At 37.5% G+C, this 24,371-nt stretch overlaps 1 protein-coding gene across 1 annotated transcript; it reads left to right on the top strand.

Annotated features, from left to right (window-relative positions):
* Positions 1 to 652: 652 nt before the first annotated feature.
* MRPL44 (mitochondrial ribosomal protein L44) lies at positions 653 to 18,460 on the top strand. The gene is made up of 4 exons (XM_077155272.1): positions 653 to 919; positions 2,558 to 3,026; positions 15,716 to 15,894; positions 18,119 to 18,460. The coding sequence occupies exons 1-4, from the start codon at positions 741 to 743 to the stop codon at positions 18,288 to 18,290; spliced, it is 999 nt and encodes a 332-aa protein (XP_077011387.1). The 5' UTR covers positions 653 to 740; the 3' UTR covers positions 18,291 to 18,460.
* Positions 18,461 to 24,371: the final 5,911 nt, after the last annotated feature.

Below are 24,371 nucleotides of genomic sequence, written 5' to 3' on the forward strand. Positions count from 1 at the left end.
TCATGATCATTTCTTAGAACATTTGCATCACTCCAGAAAAAGAAAAAAAACTCATACATACCATACCCCTAACCCCCCCATTGACCACTAGTATTTCCATCTACCCAATATATTTTAAACTTTGTTCCCCCTATTTTTTTCTATACCCCTTACCACTCCATTGATCACTAGTATTTCAATCTATTTAACATTTGTTTCCCCTATTATCTATTTATTTTTAATCTATATATTTTACTCATCTGTCAATGGCGTAGATAAAAGGAACATCAGACACAAGGTTTTCAAACACAGTCATAGTGCAAAAGCCATTGAAAGCGAGGCTTTTGGAGATGTGCCCGATTAAAAGGAGTAGCACAGTAAACACTTGCTCAATCAACAGTGGCTGCACAGATTGTCTGGAACTCTAAGACTGTTGACAAGAAATATTTTAACTTTTGAGAATTTAAGTGCTTTCTTTAAACTGAAAGAGAAACAGGCTTTTTTGTTTAAATTAATGAGAAAGAAACAACAGAACGCATGAGAAGGCAAAGTGACTCCTTCCCAGAGCTTGCTCAGCTGAGAGTAACCCCTACGTGCCCACGCTTGCGCATGCGAGGTAAACTCTGGCCGCAACCGTCCCGCTCACCGCGTATTGGCCCCGCCCCCGGCCTCTCTTTCGCGTCCCTAGTTCTAGGGGAAGTGTGTAACTGCAACACCGGCCCGGTTTTTTTCTTCCGCCCGCCATTGCTTTCTCCCCTGCAATGGCATGCAGACTAGTGAAGCTGGTTTTGCGGGTGCCTCGATGCCTCCTGGCTCCGGCGGCCCCCATATTCGCCCCGCCGGTTAGGGGCGTGAAGAAGGGATTCCGCGCCGCTCTCCGCTTCCAGGAGGAGTTGGAGCGGTGGCGCCTGCTGCGGTGCCCGCCGCCGCCCGTGCGCCGGTAGGAGCCGCCTAGTGAAAGGGTCGGGCTCGCGGTTGGGGCCCCTGGGCCTTGTTCGCTCTCGACGTGGGTCCAGCGGCGGGGAGGGTGGCTCATCGCTAACGCGGCCCTGACTGGAGCCTAGGAGGTTTGCAGTAGATAGAGACAGCCGTGAGACGGGGACGCGTGAACTGAGGCCAAGGAAATCAATTTCTGCTGAGGACTGGAGAGCCCCCGGCTGTTCCCGACGCTACGGAACTCTCATTTAGACTCCTCCCAACCGAGAGTTGTCGGAAATGAGGCTGACTGGAGCGTAATCTTTATGTGAGCTTGGAGTGTATTGTAACCCCCGTTATGTAATGTCTGAGGATTCTTAGAATACATATAGGAGGAAAGAAAGCACTCCGCAGCCTTGGGATTTGGGGAAAGAAAAAAATTATGTACAACCGCAAGTCCACTGTCCTGAATAAAACAAGTTTAACTTTAGGTATTTACCCTAGTTAATCTTTTTCCAGTAGTAGTTCTGGCAGAAAGACGTGCAGATTTTTAGAGCCCCAAAGGAGACCAGACTGGACACGTGGTTCTGCAGCTTGCATTTTCTATTTAGTAATGTACCGTTGACTTTTTGACTTGGCAGCACAAGTAGGCTCATCTCATTCATGTCTATGGTTGCCTGTCCATTGCGTACTTGTACTTCAATTTATGGGCGTTTTGAGTTCCATGTTATTATTGTTATAACCAATGGACAACTAATATCCTTAAACGTATTATACCTTGAGGAACTTATACATGGTGTGAAATTTTGATAGCTACTTTCATATTGCCCTCCAAAAAAAAGATTGACCCAGTTTAGTCTTCTACCAGTAGGAATATGTGTAGCTATATACCTACGCTTTTCCAGCATAGAATATTTCCTTCTTTTCCTAATAGGCAAAAAAAAAAAAAAAAAAAAAATACCATCTCTTCTTAATTCACGTTTCTTCTTTTTAATTCACGTTTCTTTGATTGTAATGAGGGCAGTTTTCTGAGGCTTTTAAAATTGGAAGAAACTTTATGAATTATATAAATTTTGTGACCTTACGCCCAGTTCTTTATATATTTTTTTTTTGCCATTTTTACGTCTAAGGACTTTTTTTGGGCTTGTCATCTCTTTTTTAATAAAAAGAGCTTTAGTCCATTCTTGGAAATGATGGACTTTTTTAACTTGTTTATATACTGTTGATGCTAGATTATTCAAATGCTAGCTTAAATGGATAATTCCGGAATTTAAGGCGGTAAAATGCAAAATAAATATAATAATGTAGTTATTGTTTGTGACCTGAATTGGTGAAATTATAATTTATATTTAATTCCTAGGTGTAGAACATGGTTACAGCAGAACTAAAGAATTTAAAATTTAGCATAATGGCTCAGTCTCATATTGAAGAACCACTGATTCAAAGGGAAAATTCATCCATCCACATACATAGCATGGAGCAAAGGAAAGTGTGTAATCTTCTTACTTGAATGTAGAAAATCAGAACTTGGCACTAAAGGAAATTTCCTTTTTTTCCACCTTTATATAATTAGAATTACAACACGATGAAAAAATTTAAATCATAGTAATATGATCTCTTTACCATCTCTTACTATCTTCTCCTTAATATTTTCAATTTTCAGTTCAGAGAAGCCCAACTGGGATTACCATGCTGAAATACAAGCATTTGGACATCGGTTACATGAAACCTTTTCCATAGATCTTCTCAAAACTGCATTTGTTAACAGCTGCTATATTAAAAGTGAGGAGGCCAAACGCCAAAAACTTGGGATCGAGAAGGAAGCTGTTCTTCTGAATCTTAAAGATAATCAAGAACTAGCTGAACAAGGGACATCTTTTTCGCAAACTTGCCTCACACAATTTCTTGAAGATGTGTATCCAGACTTGCCCACTGAAGGCATCAAAAGTCTTGTTGATTTTCTCACTGGTGAGGAAGTCATGTGTCACGTGGCTAGAAACTTGGGTGTGGAGCAGTTAACACTGAGTGCAGAATTTCCAGTCCCCCCAGCTGTTTTACAGCAGACTTTCTTTGCAGTAATTGGAGCCCTACTACAGAGCAGTGGACCTCAGAGGACTGCAGTTTTCATCAGGGTAGGTAATTATTAATTCCACATGCTCAGACATTCTAGCGGTAGCAGAAAGTAAAAGTTTGAGTTCTTAAAGACTGTAAGTCTTGTCATCTTTAGCTTTGCATTCTTAGAACAAAATATAGTGCCTGCGTGGTAGATGCTCAGTAGATGTTTGGTGAATGGATGAGGCCAGAGGACAGTATGCTGGGGCCTTGTGTGGGTGGGAATCTTCATGTTTACATATGAACTGCTGTTCTGTACTTTCAAGTGATCACATCTAGGATTTCTGAGTTCCAGAGTTATACAATAACTTAGTTCATTGAAGAAATAGACATGTAGCTGGTATGTCTTAGCTCCTACTGTCCTTTTAGAATTTATTAATTGAGGGACGTGTGTTTGCAAGCTGCGGGAATGTGATATACCAGAATTGGAACAGCTTTTAAAAAGGGGAATTTAATAAGGTTACAAGATTACAATTCTAAGCCTATGAAAGTGTCCGAATTAAGGCACCAGCAAGAAGTTACCTTTACTCAAGAAAGGCTGATGGGTCTGGAACAGCTCTGTTAACTTGGAAGTCATGCTGTCCCTTGCTCCTGGACTCTGTTGCTTTCGGCTTCTGTTCCTGTGGGTTGGGAGAGGGCTCACTTTGCTTCTCCAGGGCTAGCTTTCATCTGTTGGCTTCCCATGGCTCTCTCTAGGTTCTGGCTTGCTTAACATCTCCTGGCACTGTCTGCTGGGCTCCAAGCATCTCCAAATATTGTGTTTCTGTTCTTTACATGTCCACATCTGTGAGCTCTGCTGTGAAGTTTCTGTCGGCTCTGAGGCTTCTGTCATTTCTCCAAAGTGTTTCCCCTTTTAAAGACTAGTAATCTAAACAAGACTAAAATGAATGGAGTCACATCTCCATCTAATCAAAAGATTATACCCACAATTGGGCATGCCATATCTCCATGGAGTGGATCTAATCAAAATTTTCCAACCTACAGTATTGAATCAGAATTAAAACATGGTTTTCTGGGGTCCAAAATATTTTCAAACAGCGCAACATGATATCCTTCATTATAGGATGAAAGCATGACTTTGGTCACTCAGATGATAGAAAGGCGACTCATTCGCTTCAAGTCACAATAACAGTCTTGATTCAGGCATTTAAACGCCCAGTCTTACAAACCAACCTCCTCTGCTGTTGGAATCTATTATTATTTTTTATTTTGTTAACATACAATATAACGTTTCCCATTTTAAGCACCTTTTAGTCATTTAATTTTGTTACCAAGTTTGATCATTTTGTTAGTAAAGAACTTTGTTTCAAACTTTGTTCATAGGGAAGACCTGACTTCCCTCTCCCCGTCTAGTTTTTAAAATAGGTGGGTTATCTGCCTGTGTTTGGGAAATGGGTTTGTTAGCTGACCCCTCTGGCATCAGAGCTAAGAGAGAGAGAAGAGAAAGGAGAGCAGAAGGTTCTGACTTGATTTGATGGCTGTAAGCTGACTTAATGTTCTCTGAGCCTGGTTAATGTTTAAAACAGCCTGCCGAAATCTTCCCGTTGGGTTTCTTGGCATGAGTGTTGGCTGTTTCTTCCCTTTTTAGCTTTTCATTCCCGGTAGAAGATTTCATCGTGACTGGAATGGATCACTTTAAAAATGACATCCCCTCGGGTACATGGATGGGTCAGTGGTAGAATGCTCGCCTTTCATGCAGGAGACCCAGGTTCAATTCCCAGACCATTTACCAAAAAAAAATGATAACCCCTCTGTAGGTTCCACATGCGGTCCCAAGGATTTTTACATCTTTGACAGCAATTGCAGGCTGGTATTCCACTAGTACAGCATCTTCTGCCAGCCTCTTACCTTTAAATTCCTCAGAAATGTGTCAGCTGTCAATGGACTGTATACCCCTTAACCCAGACTCCAGGGGTGAGTGGACCCTTTGAAGGCCTCTCGGCGGGAGATGGAAAGAAAAGCTCTTCTCTCCTTCACCCACCCTAGAGTTAATTACAATGTAGATTTTTCTAAAGAAATTCTCACAAAGCCCTCTATTGATTTCAGCCCTTTTATCTTTATAGCCTCTGGGGAAGTGGAGGAAAGTTTAGAATTTTAACTGGTTTGGGGGTACCTCTTTGAAATTTTCCCAAGGTAGTTATCAAACATTTTGGAAATTTTCGTTTACCACATTTTAGTGCCTCTGTTTGCATTTTCAATTGAAGGTCCTGTTAGACATAGTTCAGATACCTGTTTTCTAAATCAAGGATATTGATGTCATCCATTGCTATCTCTCATAACAGAATTAACTGGTTTTAATTGCCTTATTTTATTCACTCATCTAACTAACATTTGGTGTCTACTACATGCTAGTCACTGTGCTAAGCACTGGAGGCAGAAGACTAAATAGGATGAGCTCCTTGCCTTTAGGGACTCACAGCTCATTAGACAGGGTGGAATGCCGGAAGTACAGAGTGCAGAAGGGAAAGGAGCTCAGGGAAACAACCAACTCTTTCAAGCAGGAGTTCGGAACGTTTTACAGAAGCAATCTTGCCTGTAAAAAGGACATTCCAGGAAGAAGTATCAAAGAGCTTGTGTTTAGGGAACTATAAACAATTTTATGTGACTAGGTCATATTATATTTGGGGGAGTGATAGGAGATGAGTCTCGACATTGAGGAGCCGTTTTACTGAAGTTGTTTTCATCCAGTGCTGCACAGAATGTGGTCTGGGCATCAGTAACATCAGCACCAGTCAAGAACTTATTAGAAATGCTGATTCACAGGCACCACTTCAGACTATTGACTCAGAATCTCTGAAAGTAGGGTCTAGTAATCTGTTTCGACTAGTTCTCCAGGAAGTTCTTCACTTGAAAATTTGAGCAGCACTATTCTTAGCCATGCTAAGGAGTATATATTTGGTGATCTTGTAAAGGCTAAGGTAGAAACAGCTGGAGAAGAGTTGTTGGGGTGGTTGTTTTTTAGTCAAGAAAGAATTATATATATATATTTTTATTAACTAACGAAAAAAAAAGAAATTAACCCAACATTTAGAAATCATACCATTGTACATATGCAATCAGTAATTCTTAACATCATCACATAGATGCATGATCATCGTTTCTTAGTACATTTGCATCTGTTTAGAAGAACTAGCGACACACCAGACAAAGATATAGAATGTTAATATAGAGAAAAGAAATAAAAGTAATAATAATAGTAAAAAAACAAAAACGAACAAACAAAAACAAACTAACTAACTAAACCTATAGCTCAGATGTAGCTTCATTCAGTGTTTTAACATGATTACTTTACAATTAGGTATTATTGTGCTGTCCATTTTTGAGTTTTTGTATCTAGTCCTGTTGCACAGTCTGTATCCCTTCCGCTCCAATTACCCATTATCTTACCCTGTTTCTACCTCCTGCTGGACTCTGTTACCAATGACATATTCCAAGTTTATTCTCGAATGTCCGTTCATATCAGTGGGACCATACAGTATTTGTCCTTTAGTTTTTGGCTGGACTCACTCAGCATAATGTTCTCTAGGTCCATCCATGTTATTACATGCTTCATAAGTTTATCCTGTCTTAAAACTGCATAATATTCCATCGTATGTATATACCACAGTTTGTTTAGCCATTCTTCTGTTGATGGACATTTTGGCTGTTTCCATCTCTTTGCAATTGTAAATAACGCTGCTATAAACATTGGTGTGCAAATGTCCGTTTGTGTCTTTGCCCTTAAGTCCTTTGAGTAGATACCCAGCAATGGTATTGCTGGGTCGTATGGCAATTCTATATTCAGCTTTTTGAGGAACCGCCAAACTGCCTTCCACAGTGGTTGCACCATTTGACATTCCCACCAACAGTGGATAAGTGTGCCTCTTTCACCGCATCGTCTCCAGCACTTGTCATTTTCTGTTTTGTTGATAATTTTGCCATTCTGGTGGGTGTGAGATGATATCTCATTGTGGTTTTGATTTGCATTTCTCTAATGGCCAGGGACATTGAGCATCTCTTCATGTGCCTTTTGGCCATTTGTATTTCCTCTTCTGGTAGGTGTCTGTTCAAGTCTTTTTCCCATTTTGTAATTGGGTTGGCTGTCTTTTTGTTGTTGAGTTGAACAATCTCTTTATAAATTCTGGATACTAGACCTTTATCTGATATGTCATTTCCAAATATTATCTCCCATTGTGTAGGCTGTCTTTCTACTTTCTTGATGAAGTTCTTTGATGCACAAAAGTGTTTAATTTTGAGGAGCTCCCATTTATTTATTTATTTCTTCAGTGCTCTTGCTTTAGGTTTAAGGTCCATAAAACCGCCTCCAATTGTAAGTTTCTTAAGATATCTCCCTACATTTTCCTCTAACTGTTTTATGGTCTTAGACCTAATGTTTAGATCTTTGATCCATTTTGAATTAACTTTTGTATAGGGTGTGAGATATGGGTCTTCTTTCATTCCTTTGCATATGGATATCCAGTTCTCTAGGCACCATTTATTGAAGAGACTGTTCTGTCCCAGGTGAGTTGGCTTGACTGCCTTATCAAAGATCAAATGTCCATAGATGAGAGGGTCTATATCTGAGCTCTCTATTCGATTCCATTGGTCGATATATCTATCTTTATGCCAATACCATGCTGTTTTGACCACTATGGCTTCATAATATGCCTTAAAGTCCGGCAGCACGAGACCTCCAGCTTCGTTTTTTTTCCTCAAGATGTTTTTTGCAATTCGGGGCACCCTGCCCTTCCAGATAAATTTGCTTATTGGTTTTTCTATTTCTGAAAAATAAGTTGTTGGGATTTTGATTGGTATTGCATTAAATCTGTAGATCAATTTAGGTAGGATTGACATCTTACTATATATTTAGTCTTCCCATCCATGAACATGGTATGCCCTTCCATCTATTTAGGTCTTCTGTGATTTCTTTTGGCAGTTTTTTGTAGTTTTCTTTGTATAGGTTTTTTGTCTCTTTAGTTAAATTTATTCCTAGGTATTTTATTCTTTTAGTTGCAATTGTAAATGGGATTTGTTTCTTGATTTCCCCCTCAGCTTGTTCATTACTAGTGTATAGAAATGGTACAGATTTTTGAATGTTGATCTTGTAACCTGCTACTTCGCTGTACTCATTTATTAGCTCTAGTAGTTTTGTTGTGGATTTTTCCGGGTTTTCGACGTATAGTATCATATTGTCTGCAAACAGTGATAGTTTTACTTCTTCCTTTCCAATTTTGATGCCTTGTATTTCTTTTTCTTGTCTAATTGCTCTGGCTAAAACCTCCAACACAATGTTTAATAATAGTGGTGATAGTGGACATCCTTGTCTTGTTCCTGACCTTAGGGGGAAAGTTTTCAATTTTTTCCCATTGAGGATGATATTAGCTGTGGGTTTTTCACATATTCCCTCTATCATTTTAAGGAAGTTCCCTTGTATTCCATCCTTTGAAGTGTTTTCAACAGGAAAGGATGTTGAATCTTGTTAAATGCCTTCTCTGCATCAATTGAGATGATCATGTGATTTTTCTGCTTTGATTTGTTGATATGGTGTATTACATTAATTGATTTTCTTATGTTGAACCATCCTTGCATACCTGGGATGAATCCTACTTGGTCATGATGTATAATTCTTTTAATGTGTTGTTGGATATGATTTGCTAGAATTTTATTGAGGATTTTTGCATCTATATTCATTAGAGAGATTGGTCTGTAGTTTTCTTTTTGTGTAATATCTTTGCCTGGTTTTGGTATGAGGGTGATGTTGGCTTCGTAAAATGAATTAGGTAGTTTTCCCTCCACTTCGATTTTTTTGAAGAGTTTGAGGAGAGTTGGTACTAATTCTTTCTGGAATGTTTGATAGAATTCACATGTGAAGCCGTCTGGTCCTGGACTTTTCTTTTTAGGAAGCTTTTGAATGACTAATTCAGTTTCTTTACTTGTGATTGGTTTGTTGAGGTCGTCTATTTCTTCTTGAGTCAAAGTTGGTTGTTCATGTCTTTCCAGGAACCTGTCCATTTCATCTAAATTGTTGTATTTATTAGTGTAAAGTTGTTCATAGTATCCTGTTATTACCTCCTTTATTTCTGTGAGGTCAGTAGTTATGTCTCCTCTTCCATTTCTGATCTTATTTATTTGCATCCTCTCTCTTCTTCTTTTTGTCAATCTTGCTAAGGGCCCATCAATCTTATTGATTTTCTCATAGAACCAACTTCTGGTCTTATTGATTTTCTCTATTGTTTTCATGTTTTCAATTTCATTTATTTCTGCTCTAATCTTTATTATTTCTTTCCTTTTGCTTGCTTTGGGATTAGTTTGCTGTTCTTTCTCCAGTTCTTCCAAGTGGACAGTTAATTCCTGCATTTTTGCCTTTTCTTCTTTTCTGATAAAGGCATTTAGGGCAATAAATTTCCCTCTTAGCACTACCTTTGCTGCGTGCCATAAGTTTTGATATGTTGTGTTTTCATTTTCATTCGCCTCTAGATATTTACTAATTTCTCTTGCAATTTCTTCTTTGACCCACTTGTTGTTTAAGAGTGTGTTGTTGAACCTCCACGTATTTGTGAATTTTCTGGCACTCCGCCTATTATTGATTTCCAACTTCATTCCTTTATGATCCGAGAAAGTGTTGTGTATGATTTCAATCTTTTTAAATTTTTTAAGACTTGCTTTGTGACCCAGCATATGTTCTATCTTTGAGAATGATCCATGAGCACTTGAAAAAAAGGTGCATCCTGCTGTTGTGGGATGTGATGTCCTATAAATGTCTGCTAAGTCTAGCTCATTTATAGTAATATTCAGATTCTCTATTTCTTTATTGATCTTCTGTCTAGATGTTCTGTCCATTGATGAGAGTGGTGAATTGAAGTCTCCAACTATTATGGTATATGTGTCTATTTCCCTTTTCAGTGTTTGCAGTGTATTCCTCACGTATTTTGGGGCATTCTGGTTCGGTGCGTAAATATTTATGATTGTTATGTCTTCTTGTTTAATTGTTCCTTTTATTAGTATATAGTATCCTTCTTTGTCTCTTTTAACTGTTTTACATTTGAAGTCTAATTTGTTGAATATTAGTATAGCCACTCCTGCTCTTTTCTGGTTGTTATTTGCATGAAATATCTTTTCCCAACCTTTCACTTTCAACCTATATTTATCTTTGGATCCAAGATGTGTTTCCTGTAGACAGCATATAGAAGGATCCTGTTTTTTAATCCATTCTGCCAGTCTATGTCTTTTGATTGGGGAATTCAGTCCATTAACATTTAGAGTTATTACTGTTTGGATAATATTTTCCTCTACTATTTTGCCTTTTGTATTATATATATCATATCTGACTTTCCTTCTTTCTACACTCTTCTCCATACCTCTCCCTTCTGTCTTTTTGTATCTGACTCTAGTGCTCCCTTTAGTATTTCTTGCAGAGCTGGTCTCTTGGTCACAAATTCTCTCAGTGACTTTTTGTCTGAGAATGTTTTAATTTCTCCCTCATTTTTGAAGGATAATTTTGCTGGATATAGGAGTCTTGTTTGGCAGTTTTTCTCTTTTAGTAATTTAAATATATCATCCCACTGTCTTCTAGCTTCCATGGTTTCTGCTGAGAAATCTACACATAGTCTTATTGGGTTTCCCTTGTATGTGATGGATTGCTTCTCTCTCGCTGTTCTCAAGATCCTCTCTTTCTCTTTGACCTCTGACATTCTAACTAGTAAGTGTCTTGGAGAATGCCTATTTGGGTCTAATCTCTTTGGGGTGCGCTGCACTTCTTGGATCTGTAATTTTAGGTCTTTCATAAGAGTTGGGAAATTTTCAGTGATAATTTCTTCCATTAGTTTTTCTCCTCCTTTTCCCTTCTCTTCTCCTTCTGGGACACCCACAACACGTATATTTGTGCGCTTCATATTGTCCTTGAGTTCCCTGATACCCTGTTCAAATTTTTCCATTCTTTTCTGGATAGTTTCTGTTTCTTTTTGGAATTCAAATGTTCCAGCCTCCAAATCACTAATTCTATCTTCTGTCTCTTTAAATCTATCATTGTAGGTATCCATTGTTTTTTCCATCTTTTCTACTTTATCCTTCACTTCTATAAGCTCTGTGATTTGTTTTTTCAGTTTTTCTATTTCTTCTTTTTGTTCAGCCCATGTCTTCTTCATGTCCTCCCTCAATTTATCGATTTCATTTTTGAAGAGGTTTTCCATTCCTGTTCGTATATTCAGCATTAGTTGTTTCAGTTCCTGTATCTCATTTGAGCTATTGGTTTGTTCCTTTGACTGGGCCATATTTTCAATTTTCTGAGCGTGATCCGTTATCTTCTGCTGGCGTCTGGGCATTTAGTCAGATTTCCCTGGGTGTTGGACCCCACAGATTGAAAGATTTTTCTGTGAAATCTCTGGGTTCTGTTTTTCTTATCCTGCCCAGTAGGTGGCGCTCGTGGTACACGTTTGTCTACAGCTTCCACCAGTAAAAGTTGCTGTGGGTCCTTTAACTTTGGAAAACTCTCGCCATGGGAGAGGTTCGGCAGCCGAAGCGGCTTGGAAGAGTGCCAGCCAGCCCGGGGGTCCGAACGCGTGGAGGGTCACCAGCCGCTGCAGCCCGGGAGAGCGCTCAACCGAATTTCCTAGTCGGCCCGGGGCGCCAAGCGTGGCGGGAGGGCTCCAGCTGCCACAGCCCGGGAGAGTGCACTGTTCCCAGCTGGACCGGGGAGTCACGTGTTTGGAAGGGACCCCCGGTCACCGTTCTCCGCGGTCTGGGGATTACCGACCCAACTCTCTCAGTTGGTCCGGGGGGCCTCGTGTGGTGGGGGCGCCAGCCGCCGCGGCCAGAGGGGACCGCCTGCCCAATTCTGCCAGCTGGCCTGGGAAGGAGGAAGGGAGGGACTCTGGCCGCTTGCCGTCCCGCCCGGGAAAGCCCGCGCCCCTCGGCGATCTCACCGGAGCTGGTTCTCCCAGACAGTCAGCCGTTCCAGGATGGGGTACGCTGTCCCTTTGATCTCCGTCGTGGCTCCGAGAGCTGCTCTGTATCATCTCCACTCCCCCAGTAGCTGTTCTGGATGAGGAAAGGTGGGGGTGGCAAGGCTGTCGAGGCCGGTGGCGGAGGAGCCGGTGAAGGCGGAAGAGAACACAGTGGTGGTTGGAGAGCCGCCGGAGCAGGAGGATAAAGGGAAGGATAAGATGGCGGATGGAGCGCCGCCGGAGCAGAAGCAAGAATTATATTTTAATACTATTTGCATCCGTTGAATACTTTTAATAATACATTTAGACCATGTCTAGGTCTCCTGCAAACTATTTCAGAACTTTAATAATTAGGATGATTCAAAGGGACGTTGTTCTAGTTTGCTAGCTGCCGGAATGCAACACACCAGAGACGGATTGGCTTTTAATAAAAGGGAATTTATTTCGTTAGTCCTTCAGATGAAAGGCAGCTAACTTTCAACTGAGGTTCTTTCTTACATGGGAAGGTACGGGGTGATCTCTGATGGCCTTCTCTCCAGGTCTCTGGGTTCCAGCAACTTTCCCTGGGGTGATTTCTTTCTGTATCTCCAAAGGCCTGGACTGAGCTGCGAGTGCTGAGATGAGGTATGCTGAGCAGCTTGGGCCATGCTACATTGCACTCTCTCGTTTAAGCACCAGCCGATTAAGTCAAACATCATTCATTACAGCAGGCATGCCTCCTAGTTGACTGCAGATGTAATGAACAACAGATGATGTTCATGTACAACAGAACTAGGTGCCTTCACCCGGCCAAGTTGACAGCTGAATCTAACTACCACAGACTTTAAAGTTTAATAAGCACTGATTTAAAGCACTATTATCCTGTGTAGATAAAGATAATGGTATGATGGAGAAGAGTTTTAAATGGGAGAGTTTCATGATCAAATGTGCATTTTCAAAACATCAGTTCTTCTGTCATACTTCCTCCCATTTCTAGGGGCATAGATTGGAACTATTTAACCTTCATGCTACTGAACCTTCTAATAATAAATTAATAAGACCAGGATTAGGAAAAAATAGGAGGTGTAGGTAATCACCCCAGAAAAATTGAGATTACTTCCTCCCATTTACTAGGATATTCCTAGTAACGGCCTAGATATTAGAAGAGAATTGTTTTTCTTTACCCTACAGCCAGTTATTCTATAGGACAATAATAATCTAGTAATACATAAATCCATACACATGTATTTCCCCTAAGGCATCTCTCTCTGTATATAAAAATCTTCAAAATCCTCTAGTGAGAATGCCACCCTCCCCCTCTCTGCGTGGGACATGACTCCCAGGGGTGTGGACCTTCCTGGCAACGTGGGACAGAGATCCTGGAATGAGCTGAGACTCAGCATCAAGGGACTGAGAAAAACCCTAGAATGAGCTGAGAGTTAACATCAAGGGATTGAGAGAACCTTCTCGAGCAAAGGGGGAAGAGTGAAATGAGACTAAGTGTCAATGGCTGAGAGATTCCAAACAGAGTTGAGAGGTTATCCTGGAGGTTATTCTTACGCATTAAGTAGATATCACCTTGTTGTTCAAGATGTAGTGGAGAGGCTGGAGGAAACTGCCTGAAAATGTAGAGCTGTGTTCCAGTAGCCATGTTTCTTGATGATGATTGAACAATGATATAGCTTTCACAATGAGACTCTGTGATTGTGAAAACCTTGTGTCTGATGCTCCTTTCATCTACTTTATCAACAGAAGAGTAGAACATATGGAATAAAAATAAATAATAGGGGGAACAAATGTTAAAATAAATTTAGTTTGAAATGCTAGTGGTAGATGAGGGCGAGAGGTAAGGGGTATGGTATGTATAATCTTTTTTTTCTCTGTTATCGTTTTATTTCTTTTTCTGTTGTCTTTTTATTTCTTTTTCTAAATCGATGCAAATGTTCTAAGAAATGATGAATATGCAACTATGTGATGATATTAAGAATTACTGATTGTATATGTAGAATGGAATGATATCTTAATGTTTTGTTTGTTAATTTTTTTAATTAATAAAAAATATATATACTTGAAAAAAAAAAAAAGATACACAAGTGACCAGAAAGCACATAAAAAAAGATGTTCAGAATCATCAGGGAAATGCAAACCAGAACCACAATGAGATATCATTTCACACCCATTAGAATGGCTGCTATTTGAAAAAATGGAAAATAGCAAGTGTTGGAGAGTATGCAGAGAAATAAGGACATTCATTCATTTCTAGTAGGAATGTATAATGGTGTAGCTTCAGTAGAGGACAGTTTCAGTTCCTCAGAAAGCTAAGTATAGAACCACCATATGACCCGGCAATCTCATTACTAGGTATATACTCAAAAGAATTGAAAGCAGGACTCAAACAGGTGTTTGCACATCAATGTTCATAGTGGCATTATTCACAACTGCCAAAATATGGAAGCCATCCAAGAGTCCAGCAACCAAAACATGGTAAATAAACATACAATGGAATGTTATTCAGCCGTAAAAAAGAATGAAGTCCTGATACATATGACAACATTCATGAATTTTTAAGATACCATGTTAAGTAATAAATAATAAAAGGACAAATATTGTATGATACCACTGACTTAATTAGAATAAACAAACTCATAGAGTCAGAGTCTAGAATATAGGTTATCAGGGGACAGCATGAGGTTAAGGAATAGTAAATTAAGGCTTAAAATATAAAGGATTCCTTTTAGAATGATGGAAATATATAGGTAATGGATAATGGTGATGGTAGTACAACGCTGTGAATGCAGTTAATAGCACTGAAATATGTATGTTAATATGATTAAAAGGGGAAATCCTAGATTGCTCATATGACAATAGAATAAAATTTTTTTTTGATCTATGGAACTGTATTACACGAACAGCGAACCCTAAGCTAAACCATGGACTTTAATTAATAGTGCAATTATAAAAATGTGCTATCATCAGTTGTAACAAATGTTCCATAACAATGCAAGGTGTTGGTGGGGGTGGTGTAAGGGAATCCTATATTTTATGGATGATTATTCTGTAAACCCACAATTTCTCTAATAAAGGGGAAAAAAAATCCTCTAGTGAGAATGGAATTATGAACATTTTTAATTAATGAAGCTGAAATAGTGGTGATTCTTGGGAGAATGTTGTAATGAAATTAACTTTTTATTAATTTCTCCCCTCCTACTCCCTTTCTCCAATTCTGCAACATATATGAATTGCTCTGAAAATTAATTTCTTTCCATATTTTCCATACAACATGGATAACTATTTTTAAATTGGCAAATGAAGTCTCTTCTGCTTTGAATGTTCATAGCTGACTTAGTTTTCTTAGTCTTTTAAAGAAAGTGTAATCAATAATTTTTAAAAATCATTAACTTAGACAATGAAGTAAATTCTATACTCTACAGACTCTGAGTGTGTTTATACATGAATTTTGCCAGAAGTTATTACTGTTTATTTCTTCAACTTGAAAAAAATACCCTTTTTCTTACTGAAGAATGTAATTATGAATTATAAGACAGGAGTTCACTGTCTTCTAATTTTGGTGTAGATCATATTGCTTGAATAGGTAATTTTTTCATCCTTCAAAATTTTTAATCCAACTATGATTTTTGTAATAATTTATATTATATGGAAAAAACTTGTGATGAAAAAATAGCACATTATTTTACTTTTCTATTTCCCATTCAGTTTCTAATTTCTGTTAAAGATATACCTGGAATTACAGTTCTTACTGTCTTTATACTAAACTAATTTAAGTGTATAAATTGTATTTTTATATGCAGGACTTCCTAATTACTCAGTTGACTGGAAAAGAGCTCTTTGAGATTTGGAAGATAATAAATCCCATGGGACTACTGGTAGAGGAGTTGAAGAAAAGGAGTATTTCGCCTCCTGAATCTAGACTTACTAGGCAATCTGGGAGCACCACAGCTTTGCCATTATATTTTGTTGGTTTATATTGGTTAGTAAAATTTTAATCTTAACCTTATCATGTTGTTTGGAAGCCTTCAAAATGTACTTTTCTCAATTCCTTAACATAACCTCTAATTGCATTAGAATATATATTTAACCTCATCCCCATGATTATCTTTTTATTACTGCTTTCCTGCCAATCTCTATACTATTAGCTTTTTTGTTGATTGTGATTCTTCAGAAAGGTAAGTAATCTATGATTTGCTAGAAGTATTTGTTAGTTTAACTATTCCTTGTAACATTTCACAAAGTAAACATTAATCTAAGTTTTTCTTGTAAAAATACATGTTTTGACTTAGATGTAGTATAGATTTAACTCTAATCTACATTTGACAGCAGCTTCAAGTGAGCCTAGAACTGGAAAAGAAAGGGTTTAGTTGTCTATCAGATGTGTAAATCAATCCACGTTGAGCTTTTTAGTTGTGTTAGTGAAAAGTTTCTTGACCCCAAATTGATTTAAAATGAATTAAAGTGTTTACTATAAACATTGGATCTCTAAAATATCTAGATTAAAATTCAGGGAAATGTTTTTCTAATCTTTTTATCATGAATGATTTTATAGATATAAAAGTAATAATTAGACATCACTAAGGAATAAATGAATAGTACAAAAGTTTCATGTTGAGGGTTTTTTTTTGTTGTTGTTTCTGGTTTTCATTTTTGGGTGCATGGGCCAGGAATTAAACCTAGGTTTCTCACATAGCAGGCGAGCATTCTCCCACTGAACCACCTGTGAAACCCTACACCTTCAGTTTTAATTAAAGAAATGCAAATCAAAATGATGAGATACTCTTGTTTATAAGATTGACAAACTTTAAAAAATACATTCCTTATCAGCTGTTCAAACACTGTTGGTAGAAGAAAAAGATAGTACTATATTTCTGTAAGTAATTTTTTTTCCTGTAAGTAATTTTAACGGTGTGCTGAGAATCTTTGGATTTTCCATGTCCTTTGACTTATTTCCACCTCTGGGGATATCTTACTGTTGCAGACAGAAATGTGTGAGCAAAGGCGTTCATTTATTGTTTCCCCTTTTTATATCCCATACATAGAGCAATTTCTGGTACGTGGGTAGCTGTTGAATTAATAAACTTTGACATTTTCAAAATTAGCCAAAAAGTTGGAAGGAAACAAGTTTTGCTGTCTAGCAAAAGGGAAATTAGATTATAGTACAGCTACTGCAGGTGACATTTTGAAAAATCTTTAATGACATTGGGACATTTTGGGAATGAGCTTGTAGATGTTTTAAAAGAAAGTATAAAAAGCAATTTGCAAAATTATTGACAGTAATTATTGTTGGGTATTTTAAGTTTTTTCCTAGATTTAACATAATTGCTTTTCAAAAGATGATCAATGATACAATTTCACCATGTTTGGATTAAAAACTTGGTAAATCTTTTTGTTGTTGAAGTTAACTCTTAGGTGTTTTTCTCTGTTCCTCATTTTGTGCGAATACTTACGTGTATAATTATAAAATTTAGCCTATATGATTGACCTTTGCTCCATTTAAAATTCCTGTCACAGCAAATGCTTAATAATAAACTCCTTCCACATGGTAATTCTTTTACCTGAGTTGCTTTGCTCATTTTTCTTTTTGGTTCTAATGTTTCTCAAGTCAATTTACATTGCATCCAAGTTTTTAAGTGAAGTTATTGGGCATGAAGCTTTTAGAAAGACTGCATAGTTACATAGGTGAAATTTTGTGTCAGGAAATTTCTATGAAAAAGTTAAATATGATTGATTAGTAGTTAACTGTATCATACTTGTTTACAGGATTTTAGTTGCTTTAAGATTCAAAATGAGTTAAAAAAATAATCTGATCATAGCTCCCAAGAATACTTTTAATAGTTTCAGGATTTTATAACACTGTATTTCATTTACATATTCTTCCAATCCTTCCATCAACAATTAAGAAAATAATTCCATACCTATATAGTGGGCCTTTCGTTTTTTACTTGAAAAATATAGGGCCCAGTAAGTTGTTTATATGAAAATGTAAACATTTTGTTGCCTAACTGCTGTGTATATAATGATTTGCAATAGAATCTATTAAAAAATATATATATATATATATACACACACACAAAAATGCATCACATTACTTCTAGTAGATATTGTTGCCAAAATACGATCTTGAAAGCAGAACTTATTTGTGGAGCAAGTTTTACGATGTCATGTAATTTAAGACTGCCTACTCTTTGCTTTCTTTCTAGTGATAAAAAGTTGATTGCAGAAGGACCTGGGGAGACAGTATTGGTTGCTGAAGATGAAGCTGCTCGAGTGGCACTTAGGAAACTTTATGGATTCACTGAGAATAGACGACCCTGGGACTATTCAAAGCCCCAGGAGAACTTGAGAGCAGAGAAGAACATCACTGCCAGCTAGCCAGTCGAAGATGTGGCAACCTGAAATTTGTGAGCAAAACAGTGAGACAAATGTAAAGGTGTTAAAAACTAGGCGTTTTTCAAATTATAAAGAAATATGTACCATTCTCTGTACTGTGTTCCTAAAATTAAAGAAGTGTTAATGACGTCGCAGTTTTGTTTGTCAAGTCTGTTTTTTGCTTTTTCCTTTGAAGTTCTTGATTTTATTGTACGTAATTCATACAGTTAGGTGCTCCTCTAACTTTGAGGTATCATAATTTGAATATGTATTTTACATGGACTTGCTGTAATACCAATAGAATGTTATTCTTTCTCTAAATGTTAAATTGTAGTTTAACTTGATATGCCCAGGAATATTAGGAAAATTATGAACTTTGCCTCTCATATAATGTTAAATGAGTTTATATAGTACTGTTACGACTTTTCTAGAATTGCAAGGTGCAGATTAAAACAATTAGACATGTATTTACATCATCTCTAGATTCTGACCAGTTTTAAAATACTGTGGACTTGTAATACATTTATTATTCCCTTTTTGTAAAACAAATAAATGGCAGAAGAGGTAAATTTTATACTTTTAAGAAATTGCCCTTTCTATGAAAACATAAAATTCAGCAGTTTAAAATGTTGATGCTAATGCAAGTTTACTATTAGAAAAATAATGAATGTATTTGTAATTTCAGTTTAACATTCCATAATCATGATAGTTTACTATATACTAAGCACTGCTCTAGTTTACTATATTAATGGATTTATAACTCAGTAGAGGACAAATCTTACTGGATGTCTTCATGGGCCTTTAATTCTTTGTGTTCGGTAATCCTTCATTGCAAATTCCCTTTGATTTCTTTTTTTTTAGTATATTTTTATTGTGATATCATCACAACCGTACAGTTCATCCAGAGTATACAATCAGCAATTTCAAAATAACATCGCATGGTTGTATATTCATCACCACAATCGTTTTTAGAACACTTAACATTTCTCCAGAAAAAAAATAAGAGAAACCCCATAATTCCCATACCCCTTACCTCTTCCTCTTTATTGACCACTAGTATTACAATCTACCCAGTTTTAAGATTTACAATAGAGGGAAGTTAACTAAGATACTGTAGTATTGATAGTGGAACAAAACAAATCTCAAAACATCCAGAGGTAGATCCATATAAACACAGGCAACTGACTTTTTTTTCCCCTAAAGTCAGGCCTGCTATATTATAGTTCAGCAATTTCAGTTATTTCCTTCTAGTTATTCTAAAACACTAGACTCTAAAAAGAAATATCTATATAATAAAAGTCAGTAGTCATGGTCATTTGTTAAATCCTAATTTCTCAGTTACACCTTCCTCTCATTTGATCTTTCTCAATCTTCAGGGATATTTGGGCCATAGCCATTTCAATTTCATGCTGGAAAGGGGTATTGAAGTTTTTATAAAGAAAAATGAATACCCTTTGAAACTCCTTTCCAGCAGCTGGTTAGGAGAGAGGGACTTCAGTCGTGTAGGAGATCTTAAAGCTATCACAAGTAGAGCAAAGAGTATTTTAAAGGGGAAAGTTTGAGAAATAGTTAATGGCTGAATTAGTAGGTTAAATGTAATATATTTCGCCTTTCTTCTTCTCAAACGCTCATATTATTCTGTGTCTTTGTGTTGAGAACTGGGAGTTTACTCCAAGTCCTAATGATTTAACACAGGATAGAGACCAAACTCCAACAGTGAAGTGCCACTTCTGTGTGCCATCCACAAGTAATATGGTTTGATAAATATCTTATTAAGGTACCAGAGAAAGGAGATACAGAAAGTTTCTTGGACGAGTCAAATAAGGTAAATAATCTCCAACCATTTACTTATCCAATATATGCAAAATCCCAAATTCTACTTGAGAGAATTACTATCTTAATTATTTTTTAGGTGGACAATTTTTTTCTTCGAATAATTCAGTTATTCAGTAATCCTGTTTTTTATTTTTATTTATTATTCCATAGGTAGTGCTGATAATGGGATCCCTAATTTCCTCTGTTCAGGGCAATTTGCAGGACCTTAACATAAGGTTGGAGAGGAACTATCCTTACCTTTAGGTTTTCAAGCTTTTGATCTTTGAATACTTCTAGATTTATATCAGAACAAATGTATGTCTAGTTCATAAAATCCACTTTGCGATTGAGAAGCTCTGGCTTATCAGGAATGTGATCTTTTTTTTTTTTTTTTTGCATGAGCAGGCATGGGGAATCGAACCTGGGTCTCTGGCATGGCAGGCAAGAATTTTGCCACTGAGCCACCGATGCACCACCCTAGGAATGTGATTTTAACCCATTTCTAGGTAGTCTTATTTTAAGTTAAATTGTTAAATTTAACTTAAAATTAATTGTTAATATCATTTTGCAGTTCCATATGAAATAGTTTGGATCTCTGAGCCAACTATTTAGTCTATCCTATGAAAGTAAAAACTACCTAAGATGGGCAAGAGGAACTTGTGGGAACGAGGATGTCATGGAGCATGTGGCCATTCAGTGACCATTTGGATTGGCTTTTTTCTTTTTGTATATTTTTACTGATAAAACTATACAAACATTCCATACATGTGTATATAATCAGTGGCTCACAATATCATCATATAATTGTGTATTCATCACCCATGATTTTTTTTTTGACATTTGCATCACTCCAGAAAAAGAAATAAAAAAGAAAAAAACTCATATATACCATACCCCTCCCTCTCATTGACCACTTGTATTTTTGAGAATTGGCTCTTTGAGTAATATCTTACCCATGTTGATAAGAAAGTTACAATCATAAGGAAGTTATTGAGATATAAAAGCACTTAAACTGAATTGGCACCAGAGAAAAATAACTAATGTATTTTCTTTGAAATACTGATTTTAGTTTCTGAAATGCTGCCAGAATGTGATATACTAGTAATGGAAAGGCTTTTTAAAAAAGAATTTATTGAATTGCAAGTTTATAGTTCTAAGGCCATGAAAATGTCCAAACTAAGGCAAGGTTATAAAAATGTTCAACTTAAGGCATCCAGGGAAAGATACTTTGATTCAAGAAGGCCGATGATGTTTGGGATTTCTCTCTTAGCTGGAAATTTAGGGATGTCTGCTAGCTTTCTCTCCATGCTTCTTGAATGGCTTACCCAGGGCTCTGTCGGTTCTGTTGGCTCTGTTGGTTATGGTGGCTCTAAAGCTTTTTCCAAAATGATTCTCTCTTAAGGGGCTCCAGTAAGCAACCCCACCTTGAATGAGTAGAGATGCATCTTCATGGAAACCATCTAATCAAAAGTTACCACCCACAATTGGGTGGGTCACATCTCCTTGGAAACAATAAAAAATATCCCACCCAGCAATACTGAATGAGGATTAAAGGACATGGCTTTTCTGAGGTACATAATAGCTTCAAACCTGCACATCCCTTTCCCACCTTTACCCACTGTCCATTTCCCTAAGCCCAACAAAGTAATTGCACCAAAACAAAACAACAAAAAATTCCTTAGCCAAACATGTAAGATTAAAGTCTACAGACTCAATTACATAAGCCCCATTCTATTTAACTCATACTCTATTTCTATGTGCATATATAAAATAGTGAATATTGTTCTTAAAGTACTTTTATATAGTCATGAGAAAGCAAACTATTACTCAAAACTATACTCCAAATATGAATAAAATGAATAGGGCTTTTACGTTCAGCATTGTATTGGCCACAAGATGGTGCCCTAACCATTTCACAGTTATGTAGTAACCAAAGTTTCTATCTTGGGGAATGCAGCATTTTCTACCTATACAGGAAAGACTATATATGGCAAATGATTGCAGTGAACATGACTTTGCAAGGCCCATTAACAGCTCTAATATTTTATGAATATGTCTGCATAAGCTAGCAAACTTCTCCCCTCACCTCAGAATGTTTCTAAATTAAGAATCTGATATATGAACAATTCACTTCTGATGCCAAGGGATGAAAGTTTGAACTCTTAGGTTTCCTGGAAAGAAGGAAGAGGACAGGGCTGCCATAGATAAAATTTTTAAGACAATTTTTTTGGCCTCTTACTATTCCTTTTTCCCTACTTCTCTTTATGATAGGAGAAAACCCACTGCAGAAGCAAGGGAATCCTAGTGTCTTTCTTGATACTTCCTAAAACCAGATGTGAATATCAGGGAAGCCAGCTCATAACACCCCTAGACTTAGGGATACCCCAATGCAGGATGCTTAGCTGGCAGCAGGCTGCCCAGGTTCTGGATCTATAAGTCCACTTTGTTTTTCTTCCCTTCAATTGACCTTTTTATCATCTCTCCAAACCTCAGTTTCTAAAGACCTTCTATCACTATTCCCTAGGGCTTATAGCTGCGGCTCTTAAATTTGGGTAACAAACACTTGAACCATAGCTCTGTTTGTAGAATACCAAAAATGATTGTTAGATTTAATCACCTCTGTGTTAGTTTGCCAGCTGCCAGAATGCGATATACCAAAACTGGAGTGGCTTTTAAAAAGGGGAATTTAATAAGGTTACAAGTTTACAGTTCTAAGCCTATAAAAGTGTCCAAATTAAGGTACCAACAAGAGGTGCCTTCACTCAAGAAAGGCCAATGGGTCAGGAACACCTCTGTCACTGGATAGTCACATGGCTAGCATCTCTGATCCCTTGTTCCTGGACTCTGTTGCTTTCAGCCTCTGCTCCTGTGGGAGTTCCTCACTTTACTTCTCCAGGGCTGGTTTCCATCTTGTGCCAGTTTGAAAGGATTTATGTACCCTAGAAAATCCATGTTTTAATCCTAATCAAAGACCCACTGCAGAAGCAAGGGAATCCTAGTGTTCGTGAGAGCAATGGTTTCTTCTAGTCTCTATTCAGCACAATAGGTTGGAAACTTGATCAGGTTATCTCCATGGAGGTGTGACTCAATCAATTGTGGGTATTAAACTTGATTAAATGGAGACGTGTCTACACCCATTCTACGTGGGTCTTGATTAGTTTACTGGAATGCTTTAAAAAAGGAAGCATTTTGGAGAAAGCTTCAGAACGACATAACCACAAGAAACAGAGAGTCTACCGGCCAGCGACCTTTGGAGCTGAAGAAGGAAAATGCCTCCTGCAGAGCTTCATGAACCAAGAAGCCAGGAGAGAAAGCTAGCAGACTGTCCCCAGGTTCGCCATGTGCCTTCTCAGTTGAGAAAGAAACGCTGAACTCATCGGCCTTTCTTGACTGAAGGTAACCTCTTGATGATGCCTTGGCTTGGACATTTTTATATACTTGCTTTAATTTGGAGAGTTTCACAGGCTTAGAACTGCAAACTTGTAAGTTATTAAATTATCCTTTTTAAAAGCCATTTCATTGCCAAATATATTGCATTCCGGCAGCTAGCAAACTGGAACTCATCTCTTGGCTTCCCTTGGCTCGCTCCAGGTTCTGGATTGCTTAACTTCACATGGCAGTCTGCTGGGCTCCAAACATCTCCAGACATCCGTGTCTCTGTTCTCCACATGCCCACATCTGTGTCAAGCTCTACTCCAAAGTTTCTGTCAGCTCTGAGGCTTCTGGCATTTCCGTTGGCTCTGCCATTCTGTCTCTCTCCAAGATGTTTCCTCTTTTAAAGGATTCCAGTAAACTAATCAAGACCCCCTGGAATGGGTGGAATCACATCTCCGTCAAGTCAAAGAATCACACTCACAATTGGTTGTATAACATCTCCATGGAGATAATCTAGTTGAAAGTTTCCAACCTACAGTATTGAGTAAGGATTAAAAGAAACAGCTGCTCCCACAAGATTGGATCAGGATTAAAACATGGCTTTTCTGGGGTACATAATACTTTCAAACCATTAGGACAGCCTTCAAACTAAAATCAATTTTTCTTGTAGAAAGAATCAAAAAGTCACAACTGCAAGCACACGTGCTTCTCTAAAAGAAAGTTTTCTAGGCAGTGACAATATCTGCTTTCCATTAATTTTTTGTTTCCAGAAGGAATTCTTTAATAATAATTCAGAAACATATGTCACACAAAAGCATTTTATAAAAATATCCTTTCAAAAATATCAGGAAAGATGCACTCAGTTATTTCTGCTTCATTTCCTAAAATTACTTT

This window comes from Tamandua tetradactyla, chromosome 3 (genome assembly GCF_023851605.1).
Source record: "Tamandua tetradactyla isolate mTamTet1 chromosome 3, mTamTet1.pri, whole genome shotgun sequence".
NCBI classification, from domain to species: Eukaryota; Metazoa; Chordata; class Mammalia; order Pilosa; family Myrmecophagidae; genus Tamandua; species Tamandua tetradactyla.